Here is a 13,103-nt window from a genome sequence, read left to right as displayed (position 1 = left end):
AATACTCAAAACAAGCAGAGTCTGCTCTGTGGTGCTGGAGGAGCAATCACAGCACAGACACACTGACAAGCTCGTGGGAGGTTTCACAGAATGAGCTGCAGTTCCCTCTTTAGACACCATATGACTGCAAAGTAAATTGTTCTATGCTTATGAAAAAATTAATCTTTTCTGTATTTCAGAGTGGATTATTACTTTGGTTATAAACTTACTTCCACGTTTATTCTGGTACTCTGTTATTTTGTATACCCTGAAGTACACACACTGTAGAAGTCCTTGACTTCAAAAAAGGCATAATTTGTTCTGCTGGAGAATGTTTTCATCAAGCAGGAAAGACAAAAAAACCTGCACACATTATTATGACATTGTAACTATTAAAAAAAGCCAAACTGGGATGGTTTTTAGTATTCCTAACAAGATACCAGCCCAATCTGGTATTATTAGATTGCCCTCATTCTACATTAAAAGTAATTAATGGGTCAATTTTCTGTGGGTCTCACTCCAGTGATACCTGACAGGCTTTTTGCCCTGAAGCCAAGATCACAGAAATGCATGAATAGTTTTGATGAAATTAAAGTCTCTCCTTTAGGGGGTCCACTGTTATTATTCTGCTATCATGGGTTTGAGATTTCCCATCTCCCTGCTCTCAAATAATGATATTGCTGATATTTAACAGCACGGAGATGGTAATTTATAGGAGAGGATGAGTTCACTGGAAAAACACAGGTTTACAGTACCTGAATCCTTTGAAGCCAGTGAGCACTGCTAAAACCAGACATACTGTGATTGCTCTGCCCTCCCCAAAACATGCCATAAATTCTGTATGGAAAATGTTCCTTCATCCAGGTCTTGTCACTGGGTTGGAACTCAATAAAGCTGCAATCTTAAAGTAAGCTTCCTATTCTTTGCCTGCTAACAACAGTTAGCAGTTAGCAGAGAACAAAGAGTGTGAGAACAGCAACCTATGATGAAATGTGCCTTTTACAGGAAATTTTTGTATCAGCAGGTTCTCTATAATGTCACCGTAATGTGATCAGTTGCACTGCATTCCTTTAGCTTCAGGTTCTTAAACACAGCTTGGGTTTCCTTAGCAAATTACCAGAGAAAAGCTCTGGCTTCAAGAGCAGGAAGTCTCACTTAGATAATAACTATATTTACAGCTAGACCTACTGATACAGTAATTCCTTTAAAAGGCACATTTTCTCATATGTTGGTGTTCTCACATGTATCTGCTCTCTGCATTATCTATCAGTGTTATTTGCACACAAAGGAAAAGTAATACAAACCTTACAGGAAGATCTCATAATAATTCAGCCAAAAAAACCTCAGTGACCCAGTACAGTGTTCATTACAAACTAAATTAGGGTGCAGGGCTCTTTCCAGTTAAAAATATTCTATGTACTGACCACAAGGTGCTGTCACTAGAGCGCTCTGATAGTCATATCATGGTCTGTAATATTTAGTGCCTTGATTCCACTGATTTTGATCACAGCTGAGTGCCATGGTGTATTCCCGGGTCTGGGCTATGGCTTTTGCATGACTATTCACTAAGTGAGGTGCTGCTAAAGGCATTATTGCATTATCACTACAAACCAATGACGCGTGGTGCCATGCATGCTCTGTACCAGCCAGTTCTTACCACATTGTCACATTACCCTCTTACAGTTTAAGAGTAAGGAACAACTCTCCTGCACAGGTTTCAGTATCTCATCACTCTTACTGACCCTAAGGCAGCAGGAGCCTTTGATACCATTACTGCTCCATAGCAGGGCACTGCTTTAAATCCTTTGAGAGAGAGGACTGCAATGAGTCCTTTGGTACAAACACAGATCTGTAGTCAGGATGTTTTTCCATAATCTCACCCATCACCCACATGGATCAAAATGCCCAAGTCTGAAAACTTTCTGACTGCTGAGAGTCCCTTGTGAAACAAGCAGTTTCAGGTAAAGGGAAAGGTGCCCCAGATATTCTGATGACTTTGACCATGACTGGCAGTTCCTATGCAAGAATTTGTGAGGTTTGTTTTACACAGGCTCAGTGCTAACTTTGACTGCTGTGAATCACCAAAGGCACATCTAACTTCTGTGTCAATCTACCTTGAACATAAATTTTCTTTTGCAACTACAAAGAGATTAAAACCACGGAATTTTAATAGAAAAGTGCAACGTGCATGTTTTTATTCAACACACTAGATTTTTCTGAGAACTGTCAGTTTTCATCCTGCTTACTAACTGACTACTGTGTAAAGCCAAATACTCACAGACCCCAGGAGAATGCTAATGCATAAATGCACAGTACAAATTAATCAGAATGAAGACGAGTGGTAAATAGGCACTAACCAAGAAACAACTAAAAAGATCAAAAAATATTCACTGAATACAAATTCTGTTTTAAACTCTGCTATTTGTAATGAAATGTAATCCTACCAGACAATCAGCTTTTTACTACAGAGCAGCATTTTAAGCATGTGCCACTACAAATCATCTCATCTTTTAAACACTTGAATGCATAAACAAATAGTTGCAAAGCAGCAAGATATCTCACCAGCAGCTAATTTATTGTATGACTTCATTCATCTAATGATGAGCAATTCCCAAGTTGTATTTCCATTTTAAAGTATCTGTGGATTTTATTACTGTCTCTTTTAGTTAAATCCTTCTTACTTTTCCACAATAAAGTGGTTCTAATTGCCTACTTGAGACAAGACTTGGCTTTACTGGGATTTATGGATATAAGTTTGAGATTAAAATCACCCTTCCCAAACAAACAGCAGCAGCTAACATAACAAAACAAATAGTTTTGCTCCACAGCAGCAGTCAAGAGTCTGGATCCAGAGCTCCCTTGTGTCAGCAGTAATCTGATGCACTGATGAAAACTGAGTCACTTCTAAGTTCCTCTTTTCAGTCAGTTGGCAATTTTGTTTAAGCAGCCTGCACTGAAGAGGCAGGGCAATGCTTATCCTAAAACAAAGGCCAGTGCAATCAGGAATCCTTCCACAGACTTTGTGGCCTTTGGATGCAGCCCTAAAGCAGAGAAAGGAGGACACCTGAAGGGTTTATACCCTAATTACAATGATCTCATGGACACTTGGGCAAACCTCCATGGTTCAACAGGAACAATATCAACAGGAACAGTATCAAACTAAGTCCATCTAATAATTTCTAAACAGTTCTATCTATAAAATAATTTGACAATCAACTGGACATCAATAACACTGACTGCATAATAGGCAAATGGGAATCTAATAACTTTCTCTACATTCTGTATTACTGCCACTTGAAACACTGTAAAATGGACCATCTCACTGCCATTACAGTATTCTCTCATCAGTATATTCTCTAAAATTCAAACCATGTGCTCCTGCAGAAATTATTAAGAAATAATGCTGTTCAAGGAACAATACCAGGCTTTTAGAAGAATGAAGTATTTCTTTTACACTTCATAAACACCAATGAAAACTGACACAAAGCCTGTCTCTGGCTGTTCTCACATGCACTGGGACACAAAGCCCTCAGTTTTGGGGTCATCATGCAAGGAAACCAGCCTTGAGCAGCAAAGGGGAACACCACTGTGGATATAACTCATTGTCCTCTGCTCTGATACAGGATGGAAACTGATAAAGGACTGAAAGGAGCAGCATTTGTACTGTAACACAGCTTTGAAACAAAACCAGGTGTCTTCCACGTTGGCTTTAGAGAGTCTGCATTAATTTGTGAATTGATATTTTCACAAAGGAATACATGAAAACAAATGGAGATGCAGAGTGAATAAAGCAAGCTGAAAGGATGTGCTGGGGATATGCTTTTCACACAGAGAGTAAACCTATTATGTATGTGATGATACATTCAGGTGTTTAAAATAAAACATTTGGAAAGGTGTCCCATGGTGAAGGCTCCTTTGAGAATTTTCCTTACAATATTTTCATTTTGAAAGTCTCTGACTGGATCCAAGATAACTTCTAGGGTAGAACTGCTAGACAGAGGACACATGGATTCTCCCATGAGGCTCTGGAAAAGGCAATATTCCTTCCCAGAAAACTAATCAGCCATTCATTTTCAAATGCCATGTAGGGAGTCCAACTTTCTGCCACTCTCTAGTTAATGCACATTCTCAATGCTCTTATGGGTCAGGAAGTTTCCTTAGGAAACCTGGTAAAAGCTGGTCATGTATTGGTTTAGGCTCTAATAAAGCATACTGGGAGAGGTCAAATGAAAGTGGACATTTGGAGCTCACCAAGCTTACCCAACAGGAAGTGAAAAACAATCAGATGTCCACCTCTGAAAGGAGATGTTCAAGCTCTAGAATTAAAAATAAAAACCTACCAAAACAAAACAGAAATGTACCAACGTTTCTTCAGTCTAGTTCCATTTAGTCCTCAGCTATGACACATTCTCTGTGTATCATATTAATTTGAGAGTCAGCCCTACGTTATTTTTATGCCCACAAAATATACCCCAAAAATGATAATGCCCTGGATGAGTAATATTTCAGTAATACTTTGCAATCAAATAAACAACTCTTGCACTACCATATCCCTTAAGGTACAGCCAGATACTTCCTCTGCCAATTCCCAGACAGCTCATGGAAAGCCAGCAGGTGTGACAAATGAGCTGGAGTTTTCTAGACTGCTTTACAACAGATGTATTTACACATATCACAATCTACTGGTGGGGATGGTGCATGCTACTGCCAAATGTTAGATGAAATGTTATCAAACAGAAGTCTCCCAACAAATTCCCATCATGTTGACTACTGAGATCTGCCTGCCATGTGTAATTTTTCATGTTATGGCATGTCCTCAATCAAGTATTGTTTAAGCTATCGTTACTATTTTAATTATCCTTCTCTTACTCACCAGTACATAAAAAGTATGTATTTTACATGAACAAAGAACTTGCATAATGCCTGTCTAGAGACCTGTGCCACTTACGTTTTTAAGCTCCTTCATAACCTTACTTAATAATTAAATTCAAAAAGATACATCAAAACCATAAATCTGATCCTACTTCTGGTTCATACTGCTCTGCAAAGGGCTCTGCCTTTCAGGCAGTAGCAGAGGATTTTGTCTTGCCTGAGCAGCTGCTATTTATCACAACATCTGACATTCCTGAAGCAGGTGGATGCCGAGCCTTGGTGTCCCCAGCCGGGACAGCCCGGGTGTCCCTGGGTGCTGTTGCTGACAGTGTGGCCTCAGGCAGACCTTTCAGAAGAAAAGAAGGGGGATCCTGGGGAAGTTGCCACTACAGAGGAGCCCACAGGGGCTGGACCCTTTGCACCTCTGCCAGATGAAGTGGCACCTTGGGATGCACTGGGGCACTTGCAGGGACAGTACAGGACACGTTGGGCTCAGAAAACAGCTCACAGGCCAGCCACAATCTTAAAAAAATACAGCACTACTCATGGATTGAGCCTGGTGCTGGCTACCGTTCCCTCATGGTAACACCACCTACTGTGTTCAAACACAGACAGGATTTTGTTGCAGCACCCTCTGAACAGAGAAATACAACACTGCAGACAGAACCCCACTCAGCAGAGCTGCCACAGACACACTTCCTAAGTGATGTGCCAGGCTCAGTGCACTTCACAGACACATAAACCATGAGCATTAATCTGGTGGTGCTCTATAGCTGTGTTGATTCTTCATATGGTAATGCCTGTTCACACCTCCAAAAATACTTCTCTTCCTTCACCAGCATCTAACTATAAATGTCTCAAACAGCACTTTGAACAAGGGGTTTGTAACTGCCCAGGCTGTGAGCAGGTTAGTTTCTTTGCATGTATTTAAGGAGAGCTGAGCAATTAGAGGAATTAAAAAAGAACCATAAAAAATCCACAGTCCACAATTGCAACTTACATTTAAAGTGAGTTCTGATTTCTTTGTCTTTGCCACGTTTTCAATAACTGCCAGAAAACCTGCAAACTTCCAAGGCTTGCTAGCACAACTGTGACACTGAAACTAAAGCTTGTGTATTAAAATGCATTCTGAGGGAAAAAAATCTAACTTGTTTTCAATTCCATTGTCAGCATTTCACTCTGCACTTGTTAGTCACTTAGTGTTTCATGCACTTAGGAAAAACAAAGTTTTCTAAGATTGAAAAAACACAATTATTATTAGCATTTTCAATAAATATATACTTAGTAGAGAAATATGTGGGTAACTCTGGATCTTGGATTTTACAAATAGCAGGGGCTCTAGAGACAACCTAGGCACAAACTAAAAAGCAGAACACAGTAATAACTAGAAAACCTGTTTAAATATTATTTAACCTCTAAAAGTATATATTTTTCAGAAATTTCAAATTGAGGACTCCTACCTCTTCCAAAGCCCACAATGAATCAACTACAGGCTTGATCTTCTTACTGTTATATAGATTTAGGAGTTTGTCCATCACACCCTTGATCAGGCCACCTCGATTCTGTTTGAAAAGTAGATTCAACAGGGAAAATCCAGCAATGACTTTGTTCTCCTCATACAGCTTGATAGGATTTACTTTCTCAACCTGCCACCACTGGAAATCAATACACAACAGCATGGTTAGAAAAACATTTTTCAAGAAATGTACAGGAAAGTTCACAAGCAAGCTGTCTGTGCAGATGTGATAAATGACTCCTCTGCTAGGCCTGAAGCAACAGCCAAGAGAAGCAGCAAGGATTTGATTTAAGGATGAGCAGAGAAAGTGTGCAGCTGACTGACAAGCAGAAATAAAACACAAACGTGTGCTGGAGGAGGTCAGGGTGTGAGAAGGATGGTGTACACATCTGGGTTTTAAGAGGGTCTGGCAGTAAGGAGTTTGGCTTTCCTTCCCCCTTCTGCTCTCCTGCTATCTCCAGACAGCCACTGAAGTGCCCAGATGTTCACTGGCAACTCCTGGCCATGACTCTGCTCAAAACCAAGGGAGCCAGGCACTGCCTCTCAGCTGCTTTAGTTACTTTACATCCATTGTTATGTTTATGACACTCCAGCAAACCTCATAGTATCTGATGAAACGATTTTATTTCATTTACCCCAAGAGCATCATTGAGAGTGAGAGATGCCACTTCCCTGCAAATTTCATTTGAATGGGTAAATTTTTAATTAGAATTTTCATACAATTTTGATGAGTTAATTTTGCAGCACAATTACATAAAGAAACTAGTTATACTTGTATACAAAATTTGTATTTTTTTATTCATTCAGTTTATTCATATTTATTCCATCAATAAATACAAATCCTATCTGAAAAAGACTTCAGTTGGAATTTATTTAATTGGGCCAACCCACCCCACACATTACATACACCTGGATATTTTTACATTACCAATGAAACGGCTGCATAGCCAAGATTATCTTGGTTTTGGTCACAAGTGTGTGACAATAATAAAGATCCTCCCACTACAACCATTAAGACAATGTAGGAGGCAAAAAACAGCTCCTTGCTACAGTCTCTGACTTATCTTGTTTTCGGCTACACAGAGACTTTTGAAGCCAATTCCTCCTGGGAAGGGGGCGTTGCTGGAAGCTGTAAATGAGACTTTGGCAAAAAGATCATAGAACAGATGTTCAGAAAAGACTTTTCCCTATGTTTTTCCCGTATGAAAGAATCACTTTCACTCTTGGTTAACTTATTTCTTGCTGGCAGTTTATATGATTTATTTGTCCTATTTTTGATCTTTAGGATTTCTGCAAAGATTTCTGTTGTTGCATTAAGCTGAAGAAAAAAAAAACAAAACATTTGAACTTTGAATTTGTTGACATCATCAGTTAGGAAACAAATGCCACATCATCATCTCTTTGATGTCACTTGAACATGGAGAACTGGAAAATGTTTTTCTGTATGAAACAAAATTCTGAACAGCTGGAAATGACTGGACACATTTAAGAGATGTATCTCCTTTAATTCACTGCATGGTCCTGAGAGTGTTTTCAGATACAAGGAACCTTCAGGGTACAGTTAATCATATCCAAGGATGTGATATTTTGCCACAAGTAAATAAATAATGCAGTCTAAACTTAGCTGTGTAAGACATCTATGTCCCACAGACAGTTTCAATGGCAACGTGAAATGCACGCAGATCCAATTCTGGTCTAGCTGTGCTGCCAGAAGAAAACATGGCACAAAACCACAACATCAGAAGTAACAACTCGGCAGAGATAAATGAAAATTATGAAGATGAAAATGCTACAGAAAAGACCAAAGTTAGAGGAAAGAACATCATCACAGAGACACTTACTGATTTTGCAAAACTGAAGAAGCTTTTTGTCTCCCCAGTAACCATGTTCGATGAACCTGTAAAAGATGAGCACATTCATACACAACCTATTATTACAAGCCAAAGCAGACCATTTAGTACATGTAAAATCATCTCTATGATTCATATTTAAGAAAAAAAATAACAGGCCCGGGTTTAAAAGAGATTAGTAGAAATATGTTGAGAATAAAAAATAACAAAGAGGCCCTCCAGGCTTACAGGAATTCCGAGATGACACTGACAATCAAATTGTCAGGGACAGGTTAGGCTCTGTTGGGCATCCCATAAATACAGCAATCCCTTCAGCTGTGCCCTCCAACAGGAGCTTCCCCACACAGCAGGGCAGCCTGGCACAGCAGCAGGGGAGATGTGTCTGCTCCACGTGAGGAGCAGTCCACAAACAGGAGCGGAAATTTGTGAACAGAAGCCTGGGCTGGATTCCTCAAAGTCATGTCAAATAAAACCAACAGCATTCTTCCTGAAATTGTCCTTCAGGATTCTCTCTCACAAAAGCTACACTGCAGTTTCCTTGGCCACACAATGATTCCCAGAATGAGAGATCCAAACTTTCTCCCACGCTTCTCCTCTATCACCCAGTGATGTCTAACAGTCTGTAATGTAGGCTCACTTTCAATTTTGGATTTACTTTTCTAAACATTTTTTTTTTTTGTATTACCATTTATTTATCAACAATTTAGTCCATGGTCAGCTTCACTAAAACTCTTGACTGGAAATGATCAAACTGAGCAAGCACAGCATGTCAATCTCCAGTTCTGGAAGAAGGGGCATGGATGGTTTTAAGCTCTGCAAAGATTTAGTTTTGAAATGTGCACCTGCTTTTTCCCACTCACCATATAAAATGTAAGTCCCAAGTGGTTTGAGAAGACTGAGGCCTTTCCCAGTATTTTCTCCACAAAGACAGTCCAAAACAATATCTACTCCATCTGCTGAGATTCTAAAACAGAGAAAAATCTCTTACTTTGCGGTAAGATACACAGGGCTGGTCAGGCTGGTTGTTAACAAAATACTAACATTTTCCAGGTACTTTAGAAAGGACTCTTAAGGCTGAGACTTTGACCATGTGAAAACTTTACCCTCATCAAAATATATTTCAGACTCATTCAGTGGCACAATGCAAGTTTTTCAGGCTAATCAACCCACGCCTCTTAGGCCTTACAGAGGGGGAAACCATCTTGTTTTCCCCTTTTTCAGGGCTTTCAGTAAAATTAGATTATCAAAATACAGGCAACAGATAAAAAGTTCTTTTTTGATTGAATGCAAATATTAGAGAATGCTTGTTTTGTGAATCTTATGGAGAAAAAGAATATTTTTCTTATTCACATCTAATATTATTTTTCTGAATTTGTAAGGAAACAGGTCTTCTTATCCTAATTTTTATTCAGACAGAATTATTGTAAAGTTATTTACAATCTTCTTTATCAACTAGATATCAGCTAAGACTTAAATCAAGCATAAAGAGAAGTGACCAAGAGCTAGAAATCCAGCACAAGGGTTACAACCAGGCAATTTTTTACTGTTTTAATAAACAGTTTGAATATTTTTAACTTTCAAACAGCTCTGTCAATGCAATGTCAATATGATGCTGAAGAAGAAAAAAGTACACTGAATATCCTGATTTAAAGGAGAGGAAAAGATTTATGGCTTGTAATGCATCTTCTGCTTCCTCACAAAACAAGGGTGAGACCCAGACATCCCTTGGTTACAAACAGCAGCAAAACCAGGCAACTTCACTCCTTGGTACTGCTGCCACATTTGGGGCAAGAAATTGCTTCTATTCAGGCCACTGGATGAGCTTCCACTGTAAAGGAACAAAAATTTTACTATGAAACTGCTTTTGGTGGCTTCCTTGGTCGAACTGATTCCTCATCCCCTATAAACATGTCCACATTCATAGCCTCTCTATGGATTTTTTGGGGATTTTTTTTTTCATTTGCTTGGAGTCATTGGTGGTTGCTTTGGTTTTGTTCTGTTTTTTGAGTTTTCTCCCTGATGAATGCCCCAGTGACCTGCAATGAAGCAGGTTCCTACCATTGTCCTTTCTCCATCCTTTTCTGCTCACAGCTTTTAACAAATGAACACTTTAGGCAGAACACAGTACACAGCTAATATCCATCAAACCAAACAACTACACCATTCCCCTCACTGCTCCTGCCAAGAGACAAATTGTCAAAAGAGCATTCTCAGAATTGCTGCTGTAGGTTTATTAAAAATCTTTTCAATGCAAAGGGAAATTGGAAGGATCTGAGTAACAAATCAGAGAACTGGCACATTCTACAGGGTGCCACTTCTGCCTTGCAATCAGGACTATTCACTGAGCTGATATTAAACATCTCTGTGCAAGGAAAGAAGAACAAACTAGCTTGTTACACCCATGTTTTTTTAATCTCTTGCACCCACCCTGATTTCTCCTGCAATACCAGCCTGCAGTGCTAACAGCCCAGAGAGAAGTTCTGCCACCTCCACCAACACCAGTATCAACAGTTAGACACACTGAAAAACAAAGTGTTTGAAAGCACATAAACAGAAACACACATGATGACTTCAAAAGGCAACAGGATGATTTTAATCTGAATGCAAACAAACAAAATCTAAGGATTTGAAATTAAAGCAGACATCATGTGCTCTGATATCAATCCCTGGCAGAGGATAAAAACCCAGGCAGATAAAAGCACACCAGAGAAGTCCAAAACCTGGATACTTCACAAATCACTGAAAATATCTTATTTGGTGCATTACAGTGAGCAAGTACATATGCAAAGGAAGGCAAAGTACATCCTTCCATTAAGACCTTTAGTTTCTTTCACTTAATTTACTTTGCTCACAAGAGATGTCCAAATAGGGACAGGGATTGAAAAATTTCATGTTGCTTATCTAGACATAGGGAGATGCTTGTAATGCTGTCCCTAGTGGACAGATGGAATAACTGGAACAAACTATAGCTCCCAAATCCACTGATGTAGTATCTTCCCATAAATATGATCAGCCTGGTGCCTTTCATAGTATTTTGCCAGATACTATACAGACCTGACTCAGGAAAACACAAGATTACCTTTTTACTTCTTGAACATAGTCTGCATTCCTGTCAAATAGGTGAGTTACCGAGTTTTTGATTGCTTCATGTTTGAAAGATGAAGCTGTTCCAAAAACAGTAACATTGGGAATGGTTGAACAGAGCTGAGCAACAGCTTGACCCTGCAAACACATTATTATGTTAGTTCACTGACATGGAAATTGGTTGACAGAGTTTGCAGCTGTCCGTTCACTCCTGACGCAGCAAAACCCGAGACCAAGCATGTGCAAGCACTTCCCAAACTAGTTTACTTCCACTGAAATGCAGTTCAGCCACAAGAAAAAACACACCTAAATCACAAGGATATTCTGAAGACAAAGCAGCCCTAATACAGTAGGATCATGTCTCCTTAAGGTTTCAGTGGGAGACAACAAGTTGCTGTAACAAATGCTGCATAATAAAGAAAATCTGCTTTACCTCTTACTGATAACAATAGTTATTATTGATTATTCAAAATGCAGGAATAGCCCCCAGTCACTCTAAGAGAGGTCTGCTGAAGGAGGGCCCCAGGCTCAAAACTGATCAACAGCAAAGGGGATAAAACAGCCTACAGCACGTCCAGGAAAATCATTCTATCTCCTGGTCTGGGCAGGAACCCAGTGGGGCCCATCAGATGCTATGCCAGCCTTAGGTAGCACTTGGGGCATTGAAGAATTTGTGCAATCAGATGTCTGTACTTTGAGTTTCCAGTTTTGGGCCCCAGAATTTACTGACTTTTAACCTCTAATTTAATGAGGCTGAGAGAAGGGAAGCTTAACAGCTGAGCCATCTAGATTTCAAAAACCATCCTAAAAGGTCATCTTCCTATGACCCGAGGTTTTGTTTTTACTCTTAACACACCAACAAAAGGAAACCAGACTTTTGGTAGCCACACCCTACCTCCTCTTGCAACCATATTATTGCACTGGAGCCAGCACAGTTACATGGATATACCCAGAAGTTAAAAAAATGGCACTGCCATTCCATAAAAACTGTCAGATGGAATTCAGCAGACTCTTACTTACATCTACAGCCCAAAGATTGTCATTTGTAAACTGTATGCATGACGAGTAAAATCACCCAGGGACAAACAGCTTCTGTTCACTCCAACCAGAAACCCTCATTATTAGTTGCGCATCCCAGTAATTAGCACTTGGGTTTTATTTAGAGCAGGATGATTAGCTAACCCTGCATATCCTGGAGATCTTGGCATCCTCATGTATTCTGCTGAATGTAACTCCAGGCTGAGCACCACCAGAGAGGGCAAAGTTATTATTTATATATGGTGGCACCCAGGAATTTCAGAGTGGTTTCCTGCTGGGTTAGTCAGTAAATGCCTGCTCAGCAAGGCACAGCTTAGGACATCCTTCAGACAGGCAAACAGACACAGAAAAGGGAGCAAGAGAAGGGATCATTCTCATTCCTATTTTGCAGATGAGGGATGGAACACCACAGCAGATTGAACAGCTTGTCCAGCAGCTCAGAGAAGCTCACAGGCAACGATGCTTACTCCTGGCATGGTAAATCCACCTCCAAATTAAAAATTACCTCTTCTTTTTAAAATTATCCATCATTTTCCTGGGTTGGAATCCCCAATCTCTCAAAAATCATAAGAAAATCCATTCCTGAAGGGCCTCATCTTGAAAGATGTAATGTTTGCAGGGAACAGAAAATGTTTCACTATTCTCATATTTCACTTCTCTATTAATTACCATCTCATTCTAAACCCTTCCCAGATTTTAGCCTCCACAAATAATGTAAGGTAAAATTAAAAGAAAAAAAAATTGGGGATTTTGTAGCTGTTCTT

The 13,103-nt window shown here is 39.6% G+C and overlaps 3 protein-coding genes across 4 annotated transcripts in view; 1 reads left to right on the top strand and 2 right to left on the bottom strand.

The window, feature by feature from the left end:
• PDCD5 (programmed cell death 5) overlaps positions 1 to 13,103 on the top strand; it is a 279,491-nt gene that overhangs the window by 139,728 nt on the left and 126,660 nt on the right. The window lies entirely within an intron of this gene.
• VAT1L (vesicle amine transport 1 like) overlaps positions 1 to 13,103 on the bottom strand; it is a 55,344-nt gene that overhangs the window by 22,468 nt on the left and 19,773 nt on the right. For both annotated transcript variants that reach the window (XM_068202544.1, XM_068202543.1), the window contains exons 4-7: positions 11,297 to 11,439; positions 9,078 to 9,181; positions 8,209 to 8,264; positions 6,312 to 6,506 (exon numbers count right to left, since the gene is read on the bottom strand). In XM_068202544.1, coding sequence (XP_068058645.1) covers positions 6,312 to 6,506; positions 8,209 to 8,264; positions 9,078 to 9,181; positions 11,297 to 11,439 — 498 coding nt within the window. The remainder of the gene's footprint in view (positions 1 to 6,311; positions 6,507 to 8,208; positions 8,265 to 9,077; positions 9,182 to 11,296; positions 11,440 to 13,103) is intronic.
• Positions 1 to 13,103, bottom strand: part of ANKRD27 (ankyrin repeat domain 27) — a 166,053-nt gene that overhangs the window by 133,889 nt on the left and 19,061 nt on the right. The window lies entirely within an intron of this gene.

This window comes from Anomalospiza imberbis, chromosome 12 (assembly GCF_031753505.1).
Source record: "Anomalospiza imberbis isolate Cuckoo-Finch-1a 21T00152 chromosome 12, ASM3175350v1, whole genome shotgun sequence".
Classification (NCBI taxonomy): domain Eukaryota; kingdom Metazoa; phylum Chordata; class Aves; order Passeriformes; family Viduidae; genus Anomalospiza; species Anomalospiza imberbis.
Note: the sequence above shows the minus strand (reverse complement) of the source record. Positions and strands in the feature narration are given on the sequence as shown.